At 37.2% G+C, this 14,426-nt stretch overlaps 1 protein-coding gene across 2 annotated transcripts in view; it reads right to left on the reverse strand.

Moving 5' to 3' along the window:
* Positions 1 to 14,008, reverse strand: part of nbeal2 (neurobeachin-like 2) — a 73,047-nt gene extending 59,039 nt beyond the window's left edge. For both annotated transcript variants that reach the window (XM_079895917.1, XM_079895914.1), the window contains exon 1: positions 13,581 to 14,008. In XM_079895917.1, the coding sequence (XP_079752043.1) occupies positions 13,581 to 13,631 (51 nt within the window). In that variant the 5' untranslated portion in view covers positions 13,632 to 14,008. The remainder of the gene's footprint in view (positions 1 to 13,580) is intronic.
* Between the last annotated feature and the right edge of the window lie 418 nt (positions 14,009 to 14,426).

Raw genomic sequence — 14,426 nt, forward strand, 5'->3', positions numbered from 1 at the left:
TAATAATAATAATAAATCACATTTTTTTATTTACAGTCAGCAACAAATTCTTTGTAAATCATCATGCAATCAAAGGCTGATCAAAAACGTTGTGACACTGTAAACTGAACTGAATTCTTTCTAAAGACCTTGACAGAGTTGAAAGCCCAGTTGTGCAACAGAGAATCCTCTCATTTCGGCAAAGACTCACACAGACTCTGGCTGAGTGCTGCAATAGCATGCATTCATCCCACAAAAGTCAAAAAGATTTAGTGTGGCTTTCAAGTAATAGCTGAAGGGAAACCTGAAGATTGAGCGACGATATATCACTGATTCTGTCATCGGTATGAATCAATAGTCAGGTGGAAATGACATGCCTTGACTTGATCAGATGCATAAACCAACACATTGACATCTGCATGGGACGGGAACCCTAAAATGAAACTCTTAAAGCAATGACACGGAACTGCAGTTGAGCTGGTATTGACTCACTCTGCCGATTGATCACTTGATCCTAACTAAGTGCTGAGCTTAATAGGGGGAAATGCCAACAGTGTGTCTCTGTGGACCCAGTGTTGCCTACTGTTTATATCATCACCCTTAATGAGTTTTCCATTTTAAGCTCTGGCACAATTGAATCCAGTAAATTAGTTTTTGAACTTGACACAGATTTCATTTGTTGAGAATACTAGATTTACAAGACCATTTTGGACACTTTTCTGAGAAAGAAAAAAGAGTTGAATTTATATGAATATGAATATATATATATATATATATATATATATATATATATATATATATATATATATATATATATATTATATATAAAATATATATATATATATGAATAATTTAACCAATTTCAACATAAATAGTTTTGCAGTGACCTTAATATTATTTGCCACTGGCAGATAAAATATGTGAGAATAACTATATTTATAGGGGTTGGGTGGTCTTATAACCGCTGTTACTTGACTAGATAATCCGTCTGAGTTGCTTCATTTCAAAAGAATTAAAATTGCACTTCCTCAAACTAACCGTCAAAAATAACAACAACAGCCAACATGCTAAATCTTTTTAATTGATAATGGGAAATGAAAATGTTTCATGCAGATCTCAGAACTGAAACTATTGTGAAACCATTGTAAATTCATATTCACATCCATATGTCATGTGGAAAACACTCTCACTACAAGGCATACCTGCCAACAAAAATGAGCAACACTAAATACTTCCTACATAAAACTTTAACTAATTCTGACGTTTCATGAATAAGGTACAAAACTTGAACAAATCAACAAAGTCAGCATATGGAAACTAAAATTTGGTTGAAATACATTTTAGAATTTTGTGTGATTATTATTTTTGGCACGTAATAGTAAATAAATAAAAAAACATTTTATTTAACATTTTAAAAATTATGTATGTACATTTTTGAAGATAAGTTATAGAACTTGCATTAACAAATTCAAGAAAAATATTTATTTGATCATTTTTCTTACAATATGTTATATGCCAGTGGCAATTAATATTAAGAACACTGCAACAATTTTTTTTTACAGAATTTGGTTACAGAATTAGCCTGGAAATCCAGACCTAAATCTAAAAGATTAATGGTCTGGCGTCGACTAATGAAAATCGCCCAGCTCGAGGGGCGGCACCAAGCGTGCATTTGAAAATCTCACTGCACGCAATTGGATAACACTACGACCAATCACAACATCGCTTAGCTACCAGCGGAGCTAACCGGTAGATTATACTCTTACCATATCCGGTCGGCAAAACAGCAAAAACGGCCTTCTTGCAAAGGAACGATTCGAGCGGCGTCTTCTGTTCCTGTTTTAGATAAAAAGCCAAGTCTAACTCATTCATTGTAGCGGCCAAAGCCGTTTCAAACAACTGGTATTCATCCACAGCCATCTTGCAATGTCACAGCGCTGTCGTCATCTGTTTGCCTATATCAGATAACCCGATGTGATTGGTACAGCTCGGATAGAGGGGCATATTTAATGAGCATCATTACTCGACACCAGAGTAAACTCGCTGAGCAAATTCAACTTGTGCTCTCACGAGAACTCTGGATTACCTGAGTATTACAGAATGGAAATCAATAAAAATTAAGAAAATCGTATGAGATTATGTCTTACAGTCTAATCCTGGGTGTCATAATTCAATACAGTATAATCATACAGTCATATAATCATACAGTTTTTGATAATAAAAACACATTTGATGTTGAAACTTTGACGTTGTGTGATTTTCATTTTTTGTTATAGTCAAGAAAGTCAAAAGCGCTGAGGTGGAACAGACCAAAATCCCCATTTCAAGGGGGAGATGGAGACATTTGATGAGTTTAAAATGAAATGATTAATTCCATGTTAAGACAATATTGTATCAAATTGGTCTCTTTACCCTATTCATGGAAACTAATTGCTATTCATTTCCCTTTTCCATAAATATGATAATTGTCTTGTGATGATTTAAGGAGAGTTAGTTACATTCAGGTCAGTTCTTGAATGGTATATTTGAGTTCAGTGGTATTCTCTGAAGATGGCAAATCACAGATGAGCCATTCTGTTTGAGATTCCTTGCGGCTCTCAGCGCCTGCAGCTGCTCAGCGGACACAAAGAGAGTTTTTCACCCGGTTTCTATTAATTATTCTCAATGTCAGTAAACACAGGCCCCGGGGCACATGCGAAAAAGACTTTTCACGAGGCAAAACATTAAAAATACTTGAACATTCAACCGTTTTCATGATTATTCAAGACAAATTAACTCTATGCACACCTAGACCAACTTAAAAGGCTCAACCAGTCGCACCAAGTACTGTGTGGCTTCCATACAAACAGCCCATACCGCCACCAACTGCCACAAGCCTCACCCACTATAGCAACAGGATAATGTCCTTTAAACATAACCCTAAAAGAAGGGTGATTTCCTCCTGATTAGCCTTCTTCCAGGTGATTGAAACTGTTAAATGAGTCAAAGAGGGTTAAATATAGTTGAACAGTCCCACGGGGAAGTCACGGAAAGTACTGGAGCTCCTTGACAGCAGCGGCCTGGACTTGTCCCTCCACCTGGGGTTTTTTGAAGTCTTTCTCTAAAAAGCAGTGTGGATTACCCTGCAGCATTGAAAATGTTACTGCACCTCTATTGAACTGTTTTTTTTACCAGGCCTGCCAATTTTGGTTTTGTGAAAAAAAAAATGTAACAAACAAAAATAAGATAAGAAAAATAAGAAGTCAACGTTTAGCTAAATGTTACATTGTCTTAACATTTAGATATGATACTATATGCATCAAGGCCAGACTTTAAAAGCAACAAATAGTATCACTTCCAAAACCAAAGTCATATTAAAAATGTGTCTTCTGCATACAGTATAAGTATGTTTAATCAAATGTGTGTGGTGATCAAGTATGTGTTTAAGGTTGTAAATTGAGTCAATTGTTTTTAACACATTTCTAACATGTATTATCACATTGCTATATTTCTAGCATGTTTTAGCATATAGCATGTATTAACATTGCTATCATGTTTTAGCCATAGATGTACTGTATACACGTAGATTCCTCATCATTAGCGGCTGTTTCTAAGGGCCACTATACGTAAGTCTGTAAGACTTGAGACGAGAGCAAGTGTTTGTCTGTAACCATAGTTATTCGCAAGTATGCATATCTACTAGTTAACAGTCTTTAGCAGATATACCGACTACCGATTTCTTGTCATCATGATTGGCCGATACCGATCCTGATCATTCAAACATTATATAAGTGATATGTAACCTCTCTGTTGACTGTCACTGTTAACCCTTTAACCCCTGAAGGCATTTTTAATGATTTTTTAATGATAAGTGGCATACTTAAATGTAATGGCTTATAACTCTACAATCAATCAATAAAACAAGGCATCATCAAGTACATGGTTCATTTGATAGAAAACCTTTCAAATTTGAAAGAAATTTTGATCACGTTTGGAGGAACTTATGTTACTGCTGAGAAAATCCCAGAAAAGTTATGCAATTTATTGATTTATTTTGTTATTATTCATGCTTGACATGATTAGAAAGTATATATGACAGGTCATAAAATCAAGTTTGGGCTTGTTTACAATCATGTCAACTGCATCTGGGCCAAATTTTTATATTATGTTGATATTATGATTATATGTTGATATCTCAAAACAATCAAAATTTATGACATTTGGAACCATGGTAACCTTTTTAATCAAAAGTCCAAAAACCTCTCCAAACAAATGATCAAATGTTTAGTGAACATAAAAACTACAAGTGTAAATGCATATAATATAATATAATATAATATAATATAATATAATATAATATAATATAATATAATATTTTTTTTTTTAAATAATATATAAAAAGTATTCTCAAAAGTAATAAGATCCTGATTGATGAATGATGATTTTCCAGCGCTGTTTCAGCTTTGCTCTTCTATTCTATGGCGCACGCACAGTAAATCAAGACCTGTCAATCTGAGTGATCGATCCAGTGACAGTCCAATCTTTAAACATCGTCCCTACCCTACCGACCATACCTGAGATCCAGATTCCACTGGTATAACTTTTTTAAATGACGTTAGAAAACACTGAATTTTCTCAAGATCTGCGCATCATGTTATGTTGTGTGTGGTTTAAATCGATACAACCTTCATTATGTACTCGTTTATTATATACATTTTGAAAACAAAAAAAAGTTATGGACTACAGCTTTAAATTGTGATCGGTTTGTGAGATCGGCCAAATTTAGTGACTACGAATCGAGTCATAGAATGTGATTATCAGCCAATACCGATCTGCGGCCGATCGATCTGTAAAAGCTTATCACATTTCATTTTAAAATATATAGCTTGGTGGTTATTACAACCAAAGGCTACACAATGTTGTGGCCTTTTTTGATGAAAATTCATTGATTTGTTAGTGTGAGTGATGAACTATTTACTATCATGATGTAAAGTGTAACAACAACAATCACCAGGCCGTTGGCCCTCTGCAGGCATTTGTAAATACATAATGTACATAAGTTGATTATGTTATATTATGTAGATTACCTAATGTATTTTAAAGGGGTCACATAATGGTACATGCACTTTTACAAGTTGATTGTACTGAAATGTGTGTTGGCAGTGCCTGTACACAACCATCATATAATGATAAAAATCCATCCAGTGTTTTTTTTTTTTTAATCTCCTTATATGTTTTCCCTTGTCTCAAATCGAGCCGTCTGACCGTGTGACGTCACACGGTCGGACGCCCCTCCCACGATTGTTAATTGACAGCAGCGTTTCAACACAGACTGAGCGAGCTATCATCATAGTCCGCCATTGTTGATACGCTGGAGCAGATTGGCGTCTAAGCGATTGTGGTGTTCTGTTCTTGGGTGTTTAACGAACACAGCAGTCATTTAGATGTTCCTAAATCCGAACCGCTGAAGACGCAGTGGCTGAGTTTTGTTTTCGAAGGGAATATTCCCCACGATCAACGTCAATGCTTTCATGTTTGCGCGAATCATTTCTCACCAGACTGCTTTATAAACGAGAACATTGAAAAGGGTATTAGCTCCTGTCTGAGTATGTGTTGTTTATGTGCCTAATGACTGTCATAGTCTCACAGACTGGTTATTTTTTAAACAGATCAGTCAAATTTTAGTGCTTCAGCCCTGACAGTTGTACCTAACACTGCATAGATAACGTTACGCATCACTGACAAGCCTACATTTACCGAAAAAAAGTTTTTCATGACCATTAGCTGTAACATCAATCTGTCAATGAACGTATACATCAGTAAACACATAGCGTTCGTATCTTACTCTACCTTGCCAGTACATACAAAGATAGATCAAAGTGACATTACGTTAACCAACCATTCAGAAACGTCATGTTCGAGCCTTAATTGTCGAACTTCTTCGGGGCCGTCATCTTGTTCCGGGTCCGACTCCGGTTCAAATTGATACGGTTGCACAAATGTGTCCTCAGAGACTCCCGCTGCCATTCTTTCTCCAAAATATACCCTCAACTGTTGTCAAGGCAACACTCCACATGTGTTGTGTCAAAACGCCCCACAGAACAGAAGGCCGGGGTGAGCAAAGCCAAAAAGCTCATTATCATTTAAAGACACATGCACTTAAATGGCGTGCTGAAAACAGAGCTGTTTTTGACACAGGTAAAATGAGTGTTTTCTTAAAATATTAATGAGAATTTTTAATTAAAGTATATTACAAACTTTTCATTTAGACCCTAAAGAATCATATTAACTTGTACAAAAAAAGGCATTATATGACCCCTTTAACAGTGTTCAATAAAACCATGTGATTGCTTGCTTTTAAAACTTTATTTGAACCTATTATTATTATTATATATTTACAAAAAATATTTTAAGTCATTTTAAAGGCTATTGTTCACATGGGTCTATTTTTATCACCACAAAAAAGTATCCGATTACTCGATTAATCGTCAAAATAATCAACCGATTATAATACCATAAATGAAACAGGGTCTAGCGGCCTACTACTGGAACAGAACTACAAATCCGGCTCTCCTGTTTCATATTTTCTGGTCACAGGAAAAGCCTATAACTACTGTCTGGAGAAAACAAGCATATAGACACATAGATTTACATTAAAAAAAATGATTAGATCTCCCAATAAATCACCATGCAGTTGAGTAATAAAGAACGTCTTGCAACATAAAACAAATCCACTGGACAAAAACAATAACATTGACACATCAATGCAAAAGCCTGAGGTCAAGGCTTAGATCACAGCTTTCTGGTTCATCCAGACAGCCTGCTTGTGTGCACATCCTCAGCCACTTTAAGCGGGTGATGAAGTCAGTGACTGCGTCAATGACTCAAACAAAATATGTGTGAAGGAAGGTCATAAAATGCATTACAAAATCAGGAAGTAGCAAACTTTTTTTAGTATCTTTTTGATTAATCTGCTTTTCAAAGAACAGGTTGTAACTGTTTGCTGTAACTTGCACTGTGAAATTGGGTTGGGTTTGACAGCGCAGAGTCATTCTCATGTCTGCTTAAAACGTTACATACTCAGACCCTGATGGAAATCATTTTGGTGCTATCCTGGGCTGTAGTGCATTTTCTAGAAAGATCTTGTTTTCTGTTTAGTGTGAACTGCAATGTATAGTATATTCTCTACTTATAAAGCTTTTTTCATTCTTCAAAACTGGGCAGTGAGTGACCTTAGGCCTAAACAAAGTGATAAGTATGCACTTTGTAAACGCTCAAACCATTTCAACTGTTTGGAAGCTTAGTCAAGTGACGATTAAAAAAAATATTTACAAGGAAATTAATAAATTAATTACCCTTTAAAAAGGTTCTAATATGTACAATTTAGGTACCAATGTACCTTTGAGGTATTATTATGCACTCTTTAGGTACAAAGGTGTACCTTCTGAAAGGGTACTGCAGTGACAGCTTTTGTGCCTTTTTTTCTGAGATTGTAAAAACTGGCAATCCAATATATCAGCAAAACTCTTCAAAGCTATGTAATTGAATGGTACGAACTGCGTCCATCAAGAGGATGGCCTGGATTACACAACACTCTTTAAAAAAACAGGTTAGGGTTACGGATTTGAAACCATCAAGAACCTGTATTTTTAAGAGTGAGTGTTAAATTAGTTCTCTGTGCGTTTTGCTCTGGAAAGGAAAAGCCCTGTTGAATAACTTTAAGTATCTATTAAAGTATTGAACTATCCAGCACAAAGTCTTTTTAGATTTGCTTTTAAGAAGTTGCTCTTTGTTGGCTCCACCACACTGGGGAATCCGAGGGCCGTTTCTCATTGCTTGCAGGAATGTGAGGGAATAGATAAAACGAGAGCTGAAAATGCTTTTTAGTGCCTCGCATGCACAACGCTGGCATTTACACCAGATTAAGGTCAAATAATGGCACCTGTACACAAACATTTGTCTTAAACGTGACGTATATCTCAAAAACTTGACTTACTGGTACATGACAATGGTACATAATGGCAGTTGAAAGAAATGAGTTGGGTGATGTCTTTTCACAGCTGCCTACACGAGGACTCTCAGCTTATTGTTACAAAATACTAAAATCTATTCAGATTAACAAGCAGGTAGAACAAGTCTGTAAAAACATAGACACCTGTCAAGTCGGCCTCCTCCTAGGAGGAACATGTGTGAGGAGCAACCAACAAATGAAAAAATGTTGCAATATGCATGATTGATGTTACTGTGAGGGAGTCCAGAAGGTCTGTACTTCGTCATGTTGATGGTAACATAGAATTGGTGAAACATTCTATGATGTTCTATCAGTGGTCATCATTTACTCATCCTCATCTCAACCCTGTATTATTTTTTTCTTCTGTGAAAAACAACACGAGATATTTTGTTTGACGCTTCTGTTTTTCACACAAAGATGGTGATTTAAACTGTTAATCTATGATAATTATAAACTTCTTTATAACAGATAAAAATGCATGCCTTTAGATGCGCACCAGGTTTGATATTGACGCAAAATTACATTGGTTATGTAAAATGCAACAACCAATGCAGACATAATTTCAGTTTTTGCAATATAAATCATCATTCACTTTCCTTGTGTGGACGCCAGAAGCTCCAGAATCTTCTTTTGTTTACACACACACACACACACAAATACACATACACACAAAGTTAGACACCGGAAGATATAAATTACAATATGTTTGTTATTTTTCGGGGACTGTTTCTTCCATTGTAGAAATTAGACAACTATTTCTAATACAGATCCAGACAACTAGCTCAAGCTCATTTGTACATCACCCTCCATGGAGGTCTTCTAAATATCAGATGCTCATAGAATGTACAGTGTCAACCATGAAAAATCACAACAAACAAACACAAGAGTGTTATTTTCCAAAACCTCTTCCTCATTGGGCTTCAGCTGAACTGAACTGGTGTGATGATGTGTACCATGTGTTTGTCAACTCAAAAACAGGTTGTTTTGGGAGGTTACAAATGGTAGCAACCATGACGGGAAGTGGTTTTTATCACATCAGTGTTGTCCTCTGAACAGCACACTCAAGAGGAAGTGGTCTGACAGAGAGGCAGCATTGCTCCAACAGCCAAATTAAAAAAAGGCTGGCACCACATTACAATACAGCAAGATCATCAGAATGACATGACATTAAACTTAGCTGTTCTTCACAGATTGTGTACTGCTGCCTCTGATGGGGAAGGAGTATTCAGTTCTAAAGACAGGCAGCCAGCATTCGTATTATGAAATCACAGACTCACATGTGATGAAGACTCCTGTCATAACAGCCTATAGAAGCTGTTTAATTCTACATGGAGTGGGTCACCTCATGGGGGTGGCCATCTTGAGATCACATGACTCACTCTATCTTGGTAGCCTTTCTGTAATTCTGTACATCCTCATTAAATGCATTAATCATGTCTGACTGCAAATGTCTATATCTATACCATCAAACATTTGATTTCATGTAATGCTACATCCACACCACTAGGAGTCAGTAAAATGAGTGCCATATTGATCAGAGCCAGAATTAAAATATTACTAAATACATCAGTTACAATAAATAAAATTTACAGTAGATATTTTCTTCCATATTGTGATGTACATCTGAAAGTAATACATTATTGGGGAAAAAGTAGGATGGGGACTTGGTTCTACGCATCAATTATTGATTGGCTCTTGAGATGTGAAACATTTTTTTACATTGGATGAATTGTTTTAGAAAATAGATTGGATGAATATTCATTTCATGACGATTTTAAACTAACCACACTTTGATATAACATGTAATAGCAAATGATACAAATTTAAAAGAAATAAAAAAGCTTAAAGGAGAACTCCGGTCAATTTTTTTGTAAATTTGGAGTGCTGTCAGTACAGAGAACAACGACAAAAATCGGTGTTGCCTACACCGTGTTATCCTCTTTTTAAAATTTGCACCCTGTTGACTTCAATGGGGCAAGTTTTAAACCTGCTTTTAGCCTCTTAACATCCTTGATGTGTCATTACAAGTGCACAGCCATGTGAGTGATTCCTTCAGAGTCAACACGGTGAATCTGACTGCAGTAGATGTGAAAGAGATGAATAAAAGTGTCGAGTTCACGCGCGTGATCATAGGTAACTAAGCAACAGTGGAGAACTCGACAATTGACTACTATGGACTTCGACCGAAAACAGGAAATAAATACAGGTATGAGCGCTGGCCGAATTAACTTCACTTTTATTCATCTCTTTCACATCTACTGCAGTCAGATTCACTCGTGTTCACTCTAAAGGAATCACTCACATGGCTGGGCACTTGTAATGACACATCAAGGATGTTAAGAGGCTAAAAGCAGCTTTAAAACTTGCCCCATTGAAGTCAACAGGGTGCAAATTTTAAAAAGAGGATAACACGGTGTAGGCAACACCGATTTTTGTCGTTGTTCTCTGTACTGACAGCACTCCAAAAATGAGCTCAATGTTAAAATTGACCGGAGTTCTCCTTTAAAGGCAAACATTGCGTCAGTCCAATTTTACTAGCTTCCCATTAGACCTCATTACATTGGGAGGACAGGACACAGGACTTATTCTATGGTCAAATGACTTGCATAATAGGTGAGGAGAGGTTTACATTGATTTAAAACAGAGCACAGCCTCATGAGCCCAGAGGAAAAACAAGTCCATTTTCCACTATCCAGTCGGCCTTATCCAGTTAGAATCTCAGCAGACAGTCGCAAGCAGTGCCATTAAAATGGGTGTTTCAAACAGAGTTTGAATCATGAGGGCGAAACCAACCCATAAACATGAGTGTACAAAAATCACATACACTTCACCTTTTATCGTTTAACGGAAAATCACATTTATGTCATCTACTTTGCATGTGTGGATGTGTGGAAGCAGTTATTAATAAATGGGAATGGAATGACAAAGGGTTTCTTTTTTGGATTATACCATGAATGAGATCTAGAGAAACATTCCAAGCTATCTGGACAACTTTGTGCCAATGGCAAGACCAGACTAGAACACTGCATAATTCATACAGCTGCTATTCCATGCAATCTGCTAACTATACAATATTTTAGAGTGCAAGCACCAAATTAAAACAGTGACCTGCTAGTCACCATTTCTCTATGGTGACCCCTTGTGCTTCTTGTATCCTGCACCTGCTGTTTTGGTTACCATGGTAGCCATTCATAAAAAATACTTCAAATAGTGAGCCATTACAGCTGACTTCAGCTGCTGACCCTAAAAAGTGGTCATGACAGAGTTTGAATACATGAATTTTGCACTAACTTTACATTTTGTTTTAGCAATATAAAATAATCTCTCTCAAAAATACGCAGAAGTGCAATTTGGTCTTTGTATACACCGCCAGAGGGTGTTGTCAAACAACCATTCTTCTTGGGGCATGTCCATTTCTTATTCATAGTGAAGAGAAGGGTTCTTCCAGAATAGTTCAATGAACCAGTTAAAAAATGATTCAGCGATTATTTTATGTCACAGCATAATCAAGTGTCCCCTGATATCCTGGCGTGTATTATTACATATTCTAAATATCTCAGAAAAGAAGTCATGGGTGCACATATTGATGTTGATTAAACTGTATAAACATTTTTGTGGTAGGACATTATCTGTTGATAATCTATTTTTTGTTGATTAAGTTTTATTATTAATAGTTTGCATTGTGATTTCATGAGCCCCAGTTCAGTTTGTTGCAACTATGATTTAGCTCATAAAAACAAAGTCATAAAACTGCTGATAAAACTGTCATCTCTCAAAACCGTAAACATTCTATTTTAGATTCAACAAATCTGTGAACTGTTGACAAGTATACACTGCTCGGACCATAGACTGTGAAAAAGGTGAATGTATGATAATATCCACGAAATAACATCCAGAGTGTGCGCAGTAGTGATCCTGAGGTGGAGTGAGTCGCGACTATACACTAGAACAGGGATGGGCAACTTTGGCCCTGGAGGGCCAATGTCCTACAGAGTTTAGCTCCAACCCTAATCAAACACACCTGAACAAGCTAATCAAGGTCCTCAGGATTACTAGAAAGTTACAGGCAGGTGATTTTTTCAGGGTTGGAGCTAAACTCTGTAGGACAGTGGCCCTCCAGGACCGAAGTTGCCCATCCCTGCACTAGAACATCCTCTGAAGTAATTACTTATTCAAAATAAGTACCTACTCAAGAGAGTATGCGATTTTGTACTTCATTTTTCAGAATGTGTGCAGCACACTTAATGGCTGAAACCGATTCGTGAACTATTGTTTAGACCGAATCGTTAGAAGCTGGTTTGACTGATTCACTGAAAAGATTCGACTTGATCTGTTCGTGAATCGGACATGGCTAATTGAGAAATAAATCTAAAACATCCCAGCAATAACAAAGAAAATGAATTATTTAAATAAATGATAAACAATTCAAGTTTAGTTGAAGTATAGACTACCCACGGCAATGTAAAATTAAAATTAAAACATTATAATACATTGCAGATTTATTACTGCCGTTGATTTTGGTCAAATAAACAAACCACAGAATTTGCAAGTCATGTTGCATAATGAACAAGAGACATTTCAACTAAAAAAGAAAAAACTTTTTATGCGTTTTTGGCTGGTTATTTAGGCTACACGACAACAGCATTTTGGTGCCTGCAAACGCAAATTTTTGAAAACGATAGAGTTATTATCACCGTGAAAACTACAAAGGCCACTAGTCTGCACTTTCGTGACGTAACGCCGCTTTGACTGTCGGGAAGTAGTCTGCTGCGGAGCTCACAAAAGTGCATATGGAGGGCGCATATCGACCACAAAAGGGGTGTCCGCGAGCACCCTTCTGAGACCTAAAATTACTAATTGGACACCCAATGGTCTCATGAACTTAACGGACAAGCGGACACGTCAGCCATTTTTAGTCCACAAGACTTTTAGTCACGCGCATGCGTATTACGTGTTTAACAGAAGCGCGTAATTTTTGTTTACAAAGTAACCTCGCCAACTACTGGCCTGGCATGAATAATACAGCGATTTGAATCGTTTTTTGCGGATCCGTGTGAACAGGGTCGTTTTTTATAACGCTGTCGCCTGTCCGCAAAAAAAAAAAGGAAAAAAAGGGGGAAAAAAAGAAGAAAAAAAAACCTTTCCGTTTCTAGTAGGCTACATCGTTGTCGTGTAAACGTACCTAAGAGACGTGAGGAGAAGGAAGCATGACATTAACGTTACCTGGCTCACACAGGTAAACACTAGAACTGTACAGAATAACTGCAAACATCAAACTGATCTGTGATGAACTGTCGTGCTTAGCTAAAATATCACCGGTCCTTGTCATCACAAGTGTCAATCGCTTCATAACAAAATACTAATTAAATATTAAGTGAGCGTCAAATGTTTTCACTCTGTACGTGCACGCGCAACCTTCCCAAAAAATAACCACAGGCGCACTTCCTGAAACTGTTCCAACACAAAGGGGCAGGGAATTATGGCGAATATGTTTACCACATAACTATATATGCGACACAATATTAAATGACAGTGGCAAGTTTGCGACAACATTAAACTCAGAAGGCAACAGGTGTCGAGCGGCTCGCGCGTTCGCCTGCTCATGACTCACCTTAGTGTAATATAACATCCACAGCTCGTACAGTCGCTCTTTCGAAGCCATTCTCACTCGCCTTTCTGCGTATTCCTTCCACTTATGCGTCAATCAAACCATCTGAATATACATCCACAAACGAAGTATCCGTGGATTGACTCAGCGAAGATCCAGGGAATTTTGTTTGCTAGAAACAGCATGCTGCTGTACAGCGGTCCACTACCTGGTTGCCAAGCTCTCCCAAAGTTGCATGTCTTTTAGACGGAGGGTGGGTCAAAATGACAATTCCGTGCTGAGAAACTAGAGAATGTAGAGAGCAACATTTGAGAAATGTCGCCGAATAGACGCTGGATAAACGTGCATCTCAGCTAGAGGAATTCTAAGGGAGTTAAACGCACTTGTCAGTGCACGCAGAACCCTGTTCACACTGCCCTCCTCTTGAGCATTACAGTGGCAGTAGAGAGCAAACCAAGGAAGAGCCGGGAGGAGTTCTGTCTGCCTCAAAGCTACACACAGATGAAGGAAAACCAGTGAGCATCACAGTGTCACAGCGGATTGTGAAAATTAGCAGGGATGGAATGGCACTGCACTGGAGCGCACATACTTTTCCTGGTGGATTGGTTTGTGAAAACAAAATTTTAATTAAGAAGTAAAGATCAGAATATGGATATAATATATATATAAAACATACATACATACACACACACACACACGTCTGTTACTATCTTTGTAGGGACTCTCCATAGGCGTAATGATTTGTATATTCTGTCCCCTAACACCAACCCTGCCCTTAAACATACCCATCACAGAAAACTTTCTGCATTTTTACACTTTCAAAAAAATAATAATAATTCTGTATGATTT

The sequence above is a fragment of the Squalius cephalus genome, assembly GCF_949319135.1.
Source record: "Squalius cephalus genome assembly, chromosome: 15".
NCBI classification, from domain to species: domain Eukaryota; kingdom Metazoa; phylum Chordata; class Actinopteri; order Cypriniformes; family Leuciscidae; genus Squalius; species Squalius cephalus.